Below are 16287 nucleotides of genomic sequence, written 5' to 3' on the forward strand. Positions count from 1 at the left end.
GAAGTAATGCCCTAAATTGAATATTTTCGGTAGCATCTGTTTTCAATATATAGCCCACTATAAAACGTTACTTTTAACAGCGCAAACTGATCGGTGTATGACATCAAAGTACCGCGAGAACGCGCGGCTTATGCTTTCGAATCAATCTCGCTCTCGCGGTACTTTGATGTCACACCGATCGCCGCTTCAAGCAGAACCTATGAGCAGAACTACTGGAATAATTTATTTAAAAACCTAAAGTGGAAAAGAGTTGGTCTTTACAACAAAAATATTTTCTCACCAATAAAGTGAAAGAAGTATCATTTAAAATACTAAATAAATTTTACCCTGTTATTTTTTTTATGATTAAATATAAAAACAATATTGAGACAAGATGCTCATTTTGCAAGTTTACACAGAAATTGTTTTTCATTTATTTTGGACATGTTCCTATACTGAACATATATGGAAAGATGTGGAAACATTTATTAAAAATAATATCCAACAAGACATATCTGTTACTTTTAAAGATATTATTTTTGGACACTTTGATTCCGATTCAAATAACAACAAATCTTGTTTTGTTATAAATTTAATTTATTTTCTTGGCAAATTCTATATCCATAAATGTAAATTCACCAACAACAAACCAATTTTTCTGAAAGAATTTAAAATGTATCTTAATACTATTTCATCCTCTGTAAATAAGAAAGCGAGAAAAACAACCTCAATTTGTAATGACTTTAATTTGTATACTCTACTTGAAATATAAATCAATATCTTACCCTCATGTTCTTTTTTCTATATTTTTCCTTTTAGCAATTGTTAAATTGTTTGTATGTTTGTTTTGTATATTCAGAGGACATATTGTTGATACATGTTGTGTACTCCACATAAAGTTGTATATCATTGATGTCATCTTTGTATTGTTTGCATTCACATAAAAAAAATAAAATAAAAAAAATAAAACCGAAACGCCTTCTGTCACGTGACGGAGAGAATGCGCACGACAATGGTCGTCCGGTGTTACAATATTTTCAGTTCCTGATATATTTGGTTCCACTGGGTGGCGCTACGTGAATATTCATCAGCATACCCCATCGTGGGCGGGGCCTTCGAGCACAGGCGCGTGGAACAGAAATTATTAGTATGAGCGCCTCAGGGCAGTAATTAAATTGTAAAAAAAAGTTAAGCTTAAACTACTCTTATGACTGTTCACATTTTCGTTTCTGTTACATGTGTTTCTCAGTACTCTGCTTATCCTTGAACTATTACTGAACTGATCATTTCATTTCTCTTAGATGTTACATGTTGACGTTCCATGACAGTAGTAGAACTATAAGTTTCTCATGAATGACTGAGATTAAGCTTTTTAAATGTGTATGATTTCATGTTTAAATAAATATTTACTAATATAGGCTATTCTTGTGGTTTTATTCTGTATCTACCAGTGTTGTCTGTATTATAAAAATAGCCTTTAAATTATAAGCTGATAGCTCAAGTCCACACAAGAATTTGAAATTGCATGTTTGTGTGCTTGAATGTTGCTCTACACTCAACTGAACATCATTTTGATACACAACCCTCATACTTTCTTTAACAAAGATTATCATTAATGTTAAGCTTCAGTTGCATTAGCTGTTGTATTCAGTGCATTAAAATGTTGGTCAAATTAAGTGATACTAACCATTAATATCTACAAAACAGGCCTGCTACCTCTTATCAGTTTTAGTAAGAATGTATCATTCAGTTTCAGTTTAGGATGTTCTGGGTTCATTCTGACTGTTAAACCCAAGGTGTAACCTGCAATAAACATCTTCATCAAGATGTTTATTGATTTACAACATAAAAACAACACTGGTCTGCAATGTACAGGAACGGGCATAGCTCACAAAAATGAAGGAAATGTATAGATACATATTTGAATAAATATTTCATTAGACATGCTGTAGTAATTTGGCCATTAATCCCATGATTTTTCTTGACCAACATTCTGCTTTCTACCTATAAATATGAATAAAAAGTTTATTTTTAAAACACTTTTGTCTTACTATAAAATACATTTCCACATAATGAATGCATTGATAAACCTCAATACATTCTACACAGAAACTAGGGTATATCACTTTATATTATTACCATGGCTTTATACACTTCTTTTTAAATGACACTATTTTTTATTAAGGTTCTTGACCCACCACACCTGGCAATGTGCATTTGCTGTGGCTAATAAATAATTGGTTGATTTTGAAACATTCAATTTGTGAAGCATTCAACATCCAATAAGCTGTGGTGATGCTGATTTTTGTTCAGTGCACAGATTATTATTACATTTGGATGTAAACCAATAAAGTCAAAAAAAGGAAATAGGCTATTAGAGCCGAAAACAATAACTAATAAATAACAAATAATAACTACAGTCACACTTTATTTTAGGGTCCAATTCTCACTATTAACTAACCATTAACTATGACTTTTGCCTCAATTAACTCCTTATTTGCTGTTTATTAATAGTTTATAAGGTAGTTGTTAAGTTTAGGGTATTGGGTAGGATTATGGATGCCATGCATTATATGTACTTTATAAGTACTAATAAACAGCCAATATGTTAATAATAGACATGCTAATAAGCAACTATTAGTGTGAATTGGACCCTATACTAAAGTGTTACCATAACTACTATTAAAATGACTTAATAGTAAGGACTAATCATAACATTACTTAAACAAAGGTTAACCTTGCTTTAGTTGACACCAATGCATTTGTGTGTTCATTTATGAAAAGGACAATGTTAATGGATGAGCTGTAATTTGTTTAGAGGTCGGACATTAATAGGCTACAAATTAAACAATTGTCTTAATTGGTCAAAGTATTGATAGTTGTGTAAATATTGTCGTGACAGTTGTCTGTAGTTTTGGTTGATTGTAATCCATTAAATACATTTCTATCAAAGTTATGACATTATCAAGATGAATTTGTTCTGACACAGTTTAACTCTAAGTTCTTGTCATATTTTATAACCATTTTACAAGCGATAGAAAATAAACTGTAATAATGTGAGAAATGTTGAAGGTGTCTGAATAAATGTATGATTGTATATTTCATTTTTACATTGAAGACTATCAGTGCTATTTTACATTTAATTATTCGGTTTCTGTACATTGACACCTACAAACTTGAAAAAAAAAAAACTTAAACATTGTGTAAATAGCACAAATAAATAAAAATAAACGAACATACAAATGAAACAATTTCAAACGGGGCCCACTGGTGCAACCTTCACCAGGGCCCCGCAAACCCCAGTCCTGTGTATCAGGTTCAAAATAAGTTATGCAGAATGATTTTATAATTAATTACTAATGGGTTCCCAATATTTTCACTTTAGAATAGGCCTAATGTTTCAGGTTAAAATAAGTCCTGCAGAATTATTTGATAATTCTTTATTAATTACTAATTGGATACCTGTATTTTCACTTTTCCTCAGGCTTTGCCTTACATACAGAAATTGAATTAATGGTAATGTGGTATATGCTGATGATGCACACATATAGTACTGTATATAAAATATAAAAACTAAGGTAAGTTATCACAAGGCACTGGAGTCATGGTGGGGTTCCTATCGGAAGCTGACACACTCACAACACAACACAGGCAAAACCTGTATAAAATGTATTGCATTTATTAATATTGCATTTTCATACTACTACTACTATTACTATTAACAGTTATATGAAAAGGTCACAATTCAATGTAATTGTGTAAAACTGTTCATTAGTAGTTACTTCATAGTTATTTTTCTTGAACCTTAACTAGTAGATAATTAACAGTAGTTCTTCAGGTGGTATGACTGAATACATTAGTTATAGATTAGCTAGGCTAGCCGCTACTTAACATAATCATAAAATGATATTACATACTGATTAATTAACACATCTTCCTTAGCAGTTAACAGTAGTTAATGAATAATCACCTGTTAGTTCTTCAATAATTCCTTATTAGTTATGCAGTATGTAAGAAACAGTTTTCTAAAGTGATACCCAAAATGCGAACAGTCATATGAGTAGTTTAAGAAACCTCCTTCAAACTTTATTACCTGCTTGAAATAATCCATAAGAGAAACTGCGGGGACGCGCCTGTTCCTGTAGGCCCCGCCCACGATGACGTATCCTGATGAATATTCATGTAAGCGCCACCCAGTGGGACCAAATATTTCAGGAACTGAATATATTGTAACACCGGTTAGAAATCACGCAGGGAAATGTCCGAGAAGGGTAAGCGCCTCACTTTTCCAGCTCTATCGCTTAATACACATTTAAATAAGACTGCATATTACCACATTTCTCTGTTTGACGTTATAACAAGCCTCCTCGTCACGGAAGGACCTTGAGAGTTGCTGATTTACGATTACACACGTGTAAACACACGTCCTTCAGTAAGCTATGCAGTGCAGTTCACATTAAAATACATATTTGAACCGCGTAAAGAAGTGGTTTAAACGATGGAGAGAGATTATTTTAATTATACCGCATTTAAAACGTTGTGACACGCATATTCACACGCTAGCAAAGCACAGAAAGTCTCATGCAAAAGCAATTAATGTTTGTGGCATGAGTCAAGTTACCCACACACCCCTCGTCCTTCACATGTGAGAAACCTTGGGTGTGTTTACTAGAACGGCTAAAATAACCAGCTCCTAAAAGCCTGTTGGAGTTATCCTATCAAGGACAGAGAAACATCAGTTCACTCGGCATGCAAAGAAAATCTACACAACCATTATAAAGATTCACCCTAAGAAGAAGAGTTAGACACTGTGTGAGTGCCAAGTCATACTCCTGGCATTGGCATGACAGTCTCATCTCTCTTTACTTCAGATGCGTGTGAAAGAAAGTGATACTGTGCTGTCTGTTGGCTGCAGCTGTGGGCTATTTCTATTTCTGTGTCTGGCTTAAGTCTGGAATCCAGCAAGCTTTCGTCATTAGTCAGGGACAGGGTTATCGTGTAAAGATGCTGAGAGCTCTCAGACCTGGATGGAGAACAGTGGCTTTGCATTTAATCTAGTGGGAAGTCAGGGTTGTGGGTTCGAATCTCGGGCCGGCAATACCACGACTGAGGTGTCCTTGAGCAAGGCATCGAACCCCCAACTGCTCCCCGGGCGCCGCAGCATAAATGATGCCCACTGCTCTGGGTGTGTGTGTGTGTGTGTGTGTGTGTGTGTGTGTGTGTGTTTGTTTGTTCGTTCGTGTTCACTGCTCTGTGTGTGTGTTCACGGTGTGTGTGTGTTCACTGCTCTGTGTGTGTGCACTTTGGAAGGGTTAAAAGCAGAGCATGAATGTTGAGTATGGGTCACCATAATTGGCTGAATGTCACGTCACTTTCACTTTCACCTGCTTGTTTTTTATCACACTGTTTTTCTCTTTGACCTTGTACATTATTCACCAGCATTTCTACCCACAACAGTACATCTAAGTAGACTTAATGCTTACTTTAAACGCACTTCTATGCCTTCAGGTATGACTCAACATACCAGAAACAGTGACACGCATGCAATATGAAAACTTGAACTTGTTTTTAATTTCTGTTTTAAAATTTGTATATTTTTATTTAGGCATCAAGTACAGAGAAGTAGCATAATGGAAGAAGAAAAAAAGTCTAATTAAAATACACTTACAAATTAACTTACCTTACTAACTAGTTAGTAAGGTAATAGAGATTTGAATGAATAAATAATATAATTTATATTAAAAAATACAATGAATGTTATTTATTTTAAAAATATTTGTGCTCAAAATCAAAGAGAGGCAAGAAGAAAGCTTTTCTTTTCTGTAGCATGAATATTTTAACTTGTGGTTTGTAAGTAAGTCTGGATTCATTGAAATATATTATAAAAAAAAGAATATTACTGTGTTTCTTCCAACAGACACCGAAACCTTAGATGTGATAGAACTGGCAGAGCATCTCAAGAAACAAGGGTGGTGGAACAAGATGTTTGGCAAAAATAACTCCGGACCCGCTGCTGAGAAGTACGCTGTTGCAAAACAGTTGGCCATTGGAGGAGTGAGCGGATGGTGGGTCATTATGAACATTGATGCTTGCGTATTAACACCGTGAGTAGAGTAGAAGTGAACCGCTTGCTCTTGTGTTTCTCTCAGGTGTGCAGGGTACTTGTTTCAGAAAGTTGGGAAGCTGGCAGCGTCGGCTGTCGGCGGCGGTTTCTTTTTGCTCCAGGTAAACTGTAAAACCAAGTGCTTATGTAACCGTCATGTTGAGAGTCTAAATGCTTTATGATTGTTTCAAGATATAAGCAATCTCCAATGCACTTTCAGATCGCTCATCACACAGGATACATTCAGATAGACTGGAAAAGAGTCGAGCAAGACGTGAACAAGGCAAAGAAGCAGCTGAAGCTGAATTCAGACAAGCCTCCTAAAGAAGTGAGAACGAAATTGAATGAGGTAAGGAAATGCTGTTGGGATCTGTATTTGCATTTATGTAATATTCACAAGCTCATTGTAAAGCACTATCACTGGAATGAAGAGTGTGTCATTGATTTTAAGCAGGGACCATTCATTGAAATGTTTTCTCTCCACGTAGGTGCAAGTATTTGTCAAGAACAACATTGTTCTCACGGGAGGTTTCGCTGGGGGATTCCTGCTGGGTCTGGCTTCATAGGATCCCTAATCATTGGCTTACATGCTGAGGATGTCATCAAACATCAGATTATTGCAGCTTGTATTTAACGTAGAGCAACATTAGATTGTTAGGATGTGATCATAAGGAAACATTAAGAATGTATGCTTTCAGTTTTTTTGATTGTGCATTGCTTTAGTTTGTACTTAAAGCCCTGGTTAAATTTAGTTTATATGAACGTTTTGCTGTATTATTTTGGTACAAACGATTTTTGACACCAGACTTGATAAGTCCGCTTGCTTAAACGTGTAAATAGTTAAAACTATTTGAAATTGGCCCTTTAAAAACACTGTGACCTAAACCAAGTGCATTTTATTGTTTAAATGTTTGTGAATCTGGACATTACTTCAAAGACAGAGGAGTCAATAAAAGTTGTAATTTTAATTAATAATGACAGAAATGTTTAAAGTATATAGACAATCGGTTTTTAAACAATTCTGGTTTGCCTTTTTTGGTTGTTTTTTGATATTCATAAATATGTTTGACCTATTTTTCTAAATTTCAGCTAATGCTCAGCACATAATATTCATAATGTTAAAATAATACACACAATATTAAGTCCAGTTAGTATTCCAGATGTCAAATTCATAATATTCTCACTGAACCGTATTACTAGGTTGAATAAAGAGTGAGAGCCAGAGAAAGTTTGATGATTTAATGAAAGTTTGATTGTAAGAATGAAGAGACAAGCTAAGCTGCAGCTTCGAGGAAAAATTGCAGTTAAATCTTTCATTCTTTGTAGTGGACCTGACTGTGCAACTCCAAATTTGTTCCGGTTAGAAAACACCCTAATCTTCAACATATTTTCTTCTTTTGTGATTTGGGGCATCTTTGACGCTTCAATGGCGTATTGCTGCCCTCCTCAGTTCATCTGAAGAACTCTATCTCGTATATTGCAACCTCAAATAAAGACCTGTGTGGAGTAAAAAACTTATAACAGTCTTTGTTGTTTCATAGTCCTTATTTTCGAGAATTGATTTTAAAGACTTCAACATGCCTGACATTAGCCATTCTTTTTAGATTTATATGTTTTTAGGGTTCACAACAACAAAAAACAACAACAACAGTTTCATAAGGGAAGTCATGGACAGTTTTGTGACAGAAAGGATCCAGGATTAGAGCTGCAAAAGTTGCTATTTCCTAGTAATAAGACAATCTCCGAAACACGATGTAAAACAGTTATCTCGATTTACACTGAGGGAACGACGTTGCTTTTTGTGGCTTTTTAAGCTATTATGCTTTATTGTCATAAACAATAAACAAGAACAATATCAGAGCCATAGAGAGTCTCTTTATATGGCTCAGAACAACATATCACAACTTCAGGAGATACGCCACAGCATCATGAACACACAACATTGTTAAAGGAGCAGTTCACCTCCACAACAAAACATTACAGATAATGTTCTCACCCACTTGACATCCAAGATGTTCATGTCTTTCTTTCTTCGGTCGTAAAGAAATTATGTTGTTTTGAGGAAAACATTTCAGAAATTTTCTCCATATAGTGGACTTCTATGGTGCCCGCGAGTTTGAACTTCCAAAATACAGTTTTAGTGCAGCTTCAAAGGGCTCAGCCGAGGAAGAAGGGTCTTCTATCTAACAAAACTGTATTCTATACAAATAAAAGTGACAGGACCTTCTTGGTATGTCAGAATGGATTAGCTATTTATCTGTAATTGCATCTGAATTTCAAGGTATTGTGATATTTTAATAGTGAATTAAGACTTGCACTTTTTATTCTAGCCAAAATAAAAAAAAATGTGGGGTGTAACGATTCACTCATTTTCTCGATACATCGATTACAAACTCTGACGCTGCATATGAATTGATCTTAAAACGTGTATTTTGAATCATGAATCGCCGATCTTGGACAGTAATCGATTTAAATGAAACTGAGAATGAACTGATGAAACGCTAAGAAGAAAAAAAACACAATAAATACAATTTATGAACGATGCAGTGCTAATTTACATATTTTTTATTACAGTACAGAAACTATAAAGTATATTTTCTACCTTACTCTGTGCAGAAAATTTAAATAATTGTTTATTGTATATAAAACAATCATAAAATTGCCATTAAGAAAAAAATTATAGATTACAAATGATTGATTGTTGTCCAGCAGTGTATTTGATTTCTTATAGCAAATTAAATAGATAATAAAATAATGAATTGTATGTGTGTGTGTGTGTGTGTGTGTGTGTGTGTGTGTATATATATATATATATATATATATATATATATATATATATATATATATATATATATATATATATATAATAGCATCTAACAATGGACAATTTTGTCAATTTTTTTCTAACCTATGGTTCTCTAACTATAAAGGCTGCTGTGTAATTTGCCTCCTAACTAAGCATTTAAATTATCCTGTGAATGCACTCAAAGAATGCAGAATTTAATTGTAATAATCGAATCGAATTTAATTGTGAATCGGATCGAACTGAATCGTTCTAAATCTGCAAAAATCTTTCTTGAATCGAATCGAAAACCTATGAATCGTGAATCAAATCGAATCGCTGCCTTCCCAAAGATTCAAGATCTATGTGTGAGTGATTCTATTTTTGATATCAAGAATTCCGCCGGTGATATCAAGAAATACGATTATTTAACAAGTAAAGATTTCATTCCTGGAATCCAGAAATATAATTTTTTCAATATGGCTTGCCATATACAACAAAACATATTCCTTCCCGGTCACCGTAAAAAAAAGTCCCTCTTCTGTTTACTGTCGGAAGGAATTGAATGTAGCGCATGCGCTTTGCTGAAGTGGAAGTGCGGTACAGTGATAAACAAACACACAAATCTGAGAAAACGTATACTGTTAGATTATACTTCACATAATGGCAGTGAGCGCTGTACATTTAGAGTCAGACGCATTTCTAGTCTGTATGAATCACGCTCTGAGCACGGAGAAGGAGGAAGTAATGGGGCTCTGCATCGGCGAGGTTTGAAGTTCTCGTGTTTGTTTGTGTTTGTGTTGTTCTGTATAGATGCGCGTGAACGACAACAGCTCTGTTATTGACCAACAGGTGGACACAAACCGCATCGTGCACATCCATTCTGTCATAATTCTGCGTCGATCAGACAAGAGGAAAGACCGAGTGGAGATTTCCCCAGAGCAGCTGTCAGCAGCGTCCACCGAGGCAGAGATATCCTCTCACATACTCTCTCTTACATTTAATATGTGCATTCTTATTTATATAACCTTTTTAGTGGTCATTTATGGGCCTGTTTTTTATTATCTTGTTTTTCTTCATTCTGCAACACAAACCTTGTCTTAAAATGCTCTGGGTAACTGTTTCTATAATACCAAACAAACATTTAATACTTAAAAATCATGCTTCTGTACCAACATTTTTGGAGTTTGTCGCAGACATTTAAATCTACATTTGTTTATATTTGCAAAATGCAATTAAGTTGGTGAGTGAAATCTTGGGACATGTTTTCTCTGAGCCTTTGTCAGTGAATTCAAGTTTAACTACAATTAACAAATCACAGATTCTAGTGTTTATTGCATTTTACAAAATGTCCCAACTTTTCTGGAAATGGGGTTGTAGAGTACGCATACATATCTAATATTCAAAATGTAGTTTTTTCTAGCAAATAAGGAAAGTTTTAGGATGTCCAAACAAACACACAACCACGAGTAAACACTATTCTGTCGACCATTTCTAGTTCAGTTCACCAGTCAAGTAAATTCGTAAAAATTATCAAATTATTCAGTAAAATCTATTCTTTGGAACATTCTCTGCTCACACGGGATGATAAAGACCATGAAGTCTTGGATAACCTTGGGTGCCGCTGTTATTAAAGCAAAAGGTCATATTATTTTTACATGTGATAAACCACATGTAAACATGAATTGAATTAAGTGGAGGACATACTAAATGCATTCTAATACCTTCCAAAATACATGCTTCAATTAAACCTTTCACTCAATTCAAAATGCTCATAATGAAATAATGATGTAAAGGAAAAAATGCACTACTTGTACCCATTATGTACATAAATCAGTGGACATCATTTTCTGATTCATAAAGCATTAACATAATGTTTAAAATGATTCTAAATGAAATGTATCATTCAGTGAAATCCTGATATTATTAGCTAGTTTTCTTAATACGAGGCACAGGTTGGCTGAAATGACAGGACGTCCCATGAGGGTTGTGGGCTGGTACCACTCTCATCCACACATCACTGTGTGGCCATCACATGTTGGTTAGTTGTTTTTTTATTGAATGCATGTAATTATGCATTTTTATCTTACCTTTGTTTGAATGAAACTCCAATTCTTCTTGCATTATACAGATGTTAGGACTCAAGCAATGTATCAGATGATGGACCAGGGTTTTGTTGGACTCATCTTCTCATGCTTTATAGAAGATAAAAACACAAAGGTATATTAAGATCATCGTCTTGAAGAGTTTTTATATGATTGTCACGTTTTTACAAGTACTTTTCCTTTCTGTTTCTCTTGCAGACTGGTAGAGTCCTGTACACCTGTTTCCAGTCAGTACAAGCCCAGAAAGGCTCAGAGTAAATAATCTGCTTTTTTATTTCAATGAATAACTGGAAGCTTTACATTTTTAGATTTGCAACTCAGATCCATGCATCGCACATAATCTAAAACATTAGATGTAGTCCCATAAACAAAAAGATAAATTGATGTGCGTCCACACCTGACTGGTAGCGTATGTTGTGTTTATCTGATCTCTCAGTATTTGATGAGAAAAGGATTTTGTGTAGTGTTTTTGCTCATAAATATGGAAATTGGATTCCTTTCTTATGACAAGGTATGAGCGGATTGAGATCCCCATCCATGTAATCCCACATGAAGCCATCGGGAAAGTGTGTCTGGAGTCTGCTGTGGAGCTGCCCAGAATCCTGTGTCAAGAAGAACAGGATACATACAGAAGGATTCACAGGTATTCCTTGTGGATTATGTTTCAGATTGTTTAAATTTGTGAATGGTTACTCAGGACCTCATGCAATATTTTTTTGCACCGATATTTCAGTTTATCTCATCTGGATCCAATCACAAAGATACATAATGGATCAGGTAATTATTAAATCTACTTTGTATTTCCTGAAGGAATTAGTGGGTAAATACAATCAGCTGATTTCTCAATTGCACACAAAAGGAACGTTTTACAGCATCTCCAAACATTTGACCGGTACTATATATAGAAAACATTATATACATATACAGAATATATGCATGAACACATAATTTTTTTTTTTTTTGCAATGATTACTCAAATGTGGTGATCTAACACTCGTTCAAATTTCAATGGTTTTCCATAGACTTTAAAGTGTTTCTTCTAAGACGCCAGTAGCAAACAATGGAGCATGCTCTGCTGGGCAAACTAAATAATTACACTATTTCAAGCATTTTATCTGCATTAGATGTTATGTAAAAAAAAAAAAAGTTTCATATCGGCAGCATATTCGCAGATACCGATATATCGGTGACAGACTCATATTGGCCGATAATATCGCCAAATCGATATATCGGCCGGGCTCTATAAATAAGATCATTCATACACATTCCATGTGAAAATGCATAGAAGATCAATTATTCAGTTAATAATGCAAAAATATTTGTTTTCAAATAAATGATAATTCATCATTATTTATATTTTTTGTGTATAGTATGGGACTTACCTTTTCACAAATGTGAAGTGTGTAACAGAACAATTTTTACCGTTGTGATTTTGTAATTTGCATGTATGTGTGCTTCTCAGTGTTCACTAAAAACCTGTGCAGTCAGATGTCGGCCATTAGCGGCCCGCTGCTGCAGTGGCTGGAAGACCGACTGGAACAGAACAAACAAAGTATCATCAAACTCCAGAAGGAGAAAGAGCAACTGACACAAGAACTGGCTTCATTATAAGGAGAATCATTGTTTGGATTTCTTAAGATTTTGCACTGACAGCACAGTTTTTTTTCTGCCCTACTGACACATTTTGATCAGGAATCACTGGAAGGGCAAAAACAGGATGTCTGTAATTTAACATTTTGAAACATCAGCACATTTGTAATGCTCTGTCTTAGTGCTTATATAATATATATATATATATATATATATATATATATATATATATTAATGTGTGTGTATGTGTATTACATGTTAGTATCTTTGTAGTAGTATTATGTATACTCACTGCATATTCTTTAAAAGGTTGTTGTTGTTGTTTTCTCTTATGGATATGACTTTGATGGTTCTGTAAATGTTACTGACAGACATTTTACTGATGCTATTTTTTTTTTTTTATAAGCTGTAAATCTTTGAATGAGCATATATGCCAATTTAATATGACCATGTGAAATAAAAGGGTCACGTAATGAATACAGAATGTTTCTTTTCCCACTTTTCAGTCCTTAACTAAATTCAGTTTGGAATGTGTGTTTAGAAATCAAAAATCTTAACATCTTAAACCGTGTAACACTTTGCATAATTGCAGATTTTCACTTGTTTCTGTGAATGTCAGGTAGCTCCCTGGTGTCATAAAGTTGAGCTTTTCCAGATTAAATACAAATATGAATATTTTAGTTGGTAGTTTGAAAGTACTGAAACTGAATTGAGGGTTGTTTTAACTGTAGTCCTAAACTGTATTTAGAAGATTTTATACAAGTTAAGCCACACTGGTGCTGACTTATCTTGCCTTACTTTATTAATGTAAAACTAATTGCATAGCATCACTATGTGCGCAAAAAAAATATGATTCCAACAGAAAAGCCAGTAGTCACATGTTGTTTTATTTGTTGTCACTAGGTGGCGCAGGTGTCCTTGTTGAACTGCAGACAGACCTTAATCTCTAGATGTGACACTGGGTAAGCAGTGCAGACTGAATACCTTACCTAAAATATAATTATACATAATTAATAGTGACCTTTAACATTTGTTGTATAAAAACAGTAAGTCACTCAAGGCTACACTACATCATTTACCAAAATGAGTCCAGTTGAGTTACATGATATTTATAGTTGGAAAGCGAGCTGTTTTGATGGGATCAGACTGCAGTGATCTCACACTGCTCTTGTGGTGACAGTGGTTTATGGAAATGGCCCAATGCAGTGTCAGCTCACATACTCTGACAACATTTTTAACAGCACTTCTGTCCTCGAGAAATGAAATCTGATGCACTGAACCAGGTCTCTATAGATATTGTCCAACATATGGAAGTGCAAATTCTCATACAGAGTAAATATCCTTTATTTTATCCAATATTGCTACGTACAGTGGACCTTAAAGTAATACCATTTTGTATCAAGGAGAGGTCTTACACTCCACTAAAACAGAATGGCTTGTGTGTGTGTGAGAAAGCACTTATCCTGGGATTGGAAGCAAGCAGATAATATTAAAGATGTGCTCTGAGACTGATGGAGCGAGCAAAGACGTCTCTCCCTCCTTGTGCATCAACATACTGGTTATTACTCCTGGCAGAACACTGTCATTTATTTAGTGCGAAACCAAGTTGACTGTGAACCTGAAGCCTCTATAAATCTGAAATGGTGGCTGGGGAAAGGGATTCTGTCAGTGTGTGTGTGTAGGAAGTGAGTTTATGAGTGTGTGTTTGGAGGGCATTGTGTTTGATGAGATGCCTAAGGGACCTTGGGCCCCTGGATATATTTATGGCAGAGGGGCCAATGAGGTAGTGGACAATAACGTCCCAGAGGCTGACAGTGTTTAATTAACACCTCCAAAATAGGCAGGACAGAGCTCATACTGTTTCACCAGCCCACCAAAAAAAGGCTGGTGGTTTGGATCTTGTGATTCTAGACATATGAGATATTTTTGCTCCTTTTTTAAAGCTGCTGTGCATAATGTATTGTATGTTAAAATAAAATTTCCTATTGTAGATCAATATTCAGAAAATATTTGGTGTGCTGTCCAGAAGGAGGGCTCAAGTTTCACCGGTAGAACGACAAGTGAGAAGACTATTAGAGGAATCCATTCTGCTGGTAATGAATGCATGAATAACCTTCTCTAGGTCTTGCTTGGACACAAAGGATATGGATATGTGTTTTTTTTAGATGCTGATTTAGTTATTGCTTTGATGTAGCTTCTGAAGTTAAAGATCAGAATCCAGAATGACACCAAGTTTTCTGACAACATGTTAACTTTCAGACTCCTGGAGTCAAGGAATGCATTCACCTTTGGTATTTAATCCTTAATGCCAGATACAATGACCTCTGTTTTGTCTTTATTTAACTGAAGAATGTTTTGGCACATCTAGGTGTTTATTTCATTTAGGCACTGGCACAGGCAGTCTATGGGACTGAAGTCATTTGGTGATAGAGAAAGGTAGATTTGAGTGTCAGCTGCACAGCTGTGATAAGCAATGTTGTTTCGAATTATGTAACCTAGTGGGAGCATATACAAATGAAACAGAAGAGGCGCAAGGATTGAGCCTTGTGAAGCTCCATGTTTTGTGGCAGTCCAGTTAAATTCAAAATTCCCTATGCTCACAAAAGTAGTTTCTGCCTTGATTAAATATAATCCATACAGCCCTATCCACTTTTTCCAGCTTGTTGAGGAGTACGTTCTCAACAGTATCAAATACAGATTGATCGAAAGCAACCTTCTCTATAACCTTGCCAATTAAGAGGGTATTTGTAATATACAGTTCAAAACAGTTATCCACGCTGTTGTTCTTTAGGAGATGACTAAAAACTCATTTTTTAAAGACCTTGGAAAAATGCCAGAATTAAGTAAGGAATTGACCTCTAGTAGGTCAGATCCCAGACAATCAAATACACTTTTTAAATAAAATAGAAGTTTCCCCGGTAATGCTTTACACAAAGCAGCGCTGTGCTCACAAATGCTGCTTTATCAGATATTACAGGCATGATGAAATGAAAATGAGAACAATTGGACCAATCACCGCAGATTAGCATCACACAAAGGAGGGGTTTGGAAAAATGTATCATTGAGCGAATTGTTTGGGAGTCGTTGTGCAACTAAGGTTAAAGTAAATGCATATTATAAGACAATGAAAGTGTTTTTGACCTTGCATGCATGTCAACCTATTGTTGGGACTCCCAAAACCAAAATATGAACCTTTCATTACCCATAATGGGGCAGTTTAAAGAAAGTTGTAGGTCAAGACTACAGGTGGACATTTTGAGGGTTCTGCACTGTTTCATGCAAAGTTTTCCAGTCAGTTGCCTCAAAGTTAGCCATAGTGAAAATAATGTGCCAGCCCCAGCTTTAAGTAGTAGCAAGACCAAAGCCATAGTCAGTCCTTCTACTGCTGTGGAAAAATCACCTTCACTCAGCTTAAAAAGCCTGCACATGGTTATTAATACATTAGTAGCCCCTCAAGAGGGACTGTTTAAAATTGTCCACCTTGATAAAGAAATGAGGGTAGAGCCAAGGTAAATGTAGCATCCATCCTCCTCGGATGATAGTAATGTTAGATATATTTAATACTCCTACAAGTCGATGTTGTGACCAAAATCGAGAAAGGCAAACAGGGGTGCTAGTGTTGGTTTTTAAGGATTCAGAACAGCAAGGAGAGGTGGGAGTTCCTGGCATGACTGGCATGAGCATATTGGGGGACCTTATGGGACTAGTTATGGCACACAAAGAGGTGA

General features: G+C 35.2%; 2 protein-coding genes across 2 annotated transcripts; both read left to right on the forward strand.

Annotated features, from left to right (window-relative positions):
• The first annotated feature begins 4162 nt into the window (after positions 1-4162).
• Positions 4163-7608, forward strand: fundc2 (fun14 domain containing 2). The gene is made up of 5 exons (XM_026195611.1): positions 4163-4250; positions 5897-6044; positions 6129-6204; positions 6303-6431; positions 6571-7608. Exons 1-5 carry the CDS (start codon positions 4238-4240, stop codon positions 6646-6648), a joined length of 444 nt encoding a protein of 147 aa, XP_026051396.1. The 5' UTR covers positions 4163-4237; the 3' UTR covers positions 6649-7608.
• Positions 7609-9407: 1799 nt separating this feature from the next.
• Positions 9408-13036, forward strand: LOC113038300 (lys-63-specific deubiquitinase BRCC36). Its single transcript, XM_026195612.1, has 8 exons — positions 9408-9632; positions 9717-9836; positions 10818-10905; positions 10996-11084; positions 11168-11223; positions 11481-11612; positions 11703-11746; positions 12432-13036. The coding sequence occupies exons 1-8, from the start codon at positions 9528-9530 to the stop codon at positions 12578-12580; spliced, it is 783 nt and encodes a 260-aa protein (XP_026051397.1). The 5' UTR covers positions 9408-9527; the 3' UTR covers positions 12581-13036.
• The last annotated feature ends 3251 nt before the right edge of the window (positions 13037-16287 follow it).

Source organism: Carassius auratus, chromosome 21, assembly GCF_003368295.1.
Source record: "Carassius auratus strain Wakin chromosome 21, ASM336829v1, whole genome shotgun sequence".
Lineage (NCBI taxonomy): Eukaryota > Metazoa > Chordata > Actinopteri > Cypriniformes > Cyprinidae > Carassius > Carassius auratus.

Coding starts and splice junctions, on each gene's coding strand:
- LOC113038300 (XM_026195612.1), top strand. CDS start 9,528: ATGGCAGTGAGCGCTGTACATTTAGAGTCAGACGCATTTCTAGTCTGT. Junction 10,906..10,995: donor TGTGTGGCCATCACATGTTG/GTTAGTTGTTTT, acceptor TGCATTATACAG/ATGTTAGGACTCAAGCAATG. Junction 11,613..11,702: donor ACATACAGAAGGATTCACAG/GTATTCCTTGTG, acceptor CCGATATTTCAG/TTTATCTCATCTGGATCCAA.
- fundc2 (XM_026195611.1), top strand. Junction 6,205..6,302: donor GCGGTTTCTTTTTGCTCCAG/GTAAACTGTAAA, acceptor ATGCACTTTCAG/ATCGCTCATCACACAGGATA. Junction 6,432..6,570: donor TGAGAACGAAATTGAATGAG/GTAAGGAAATGC, acceptor CTCTCCACGTAG/GTGCAAGTATTTGTCAAGAA.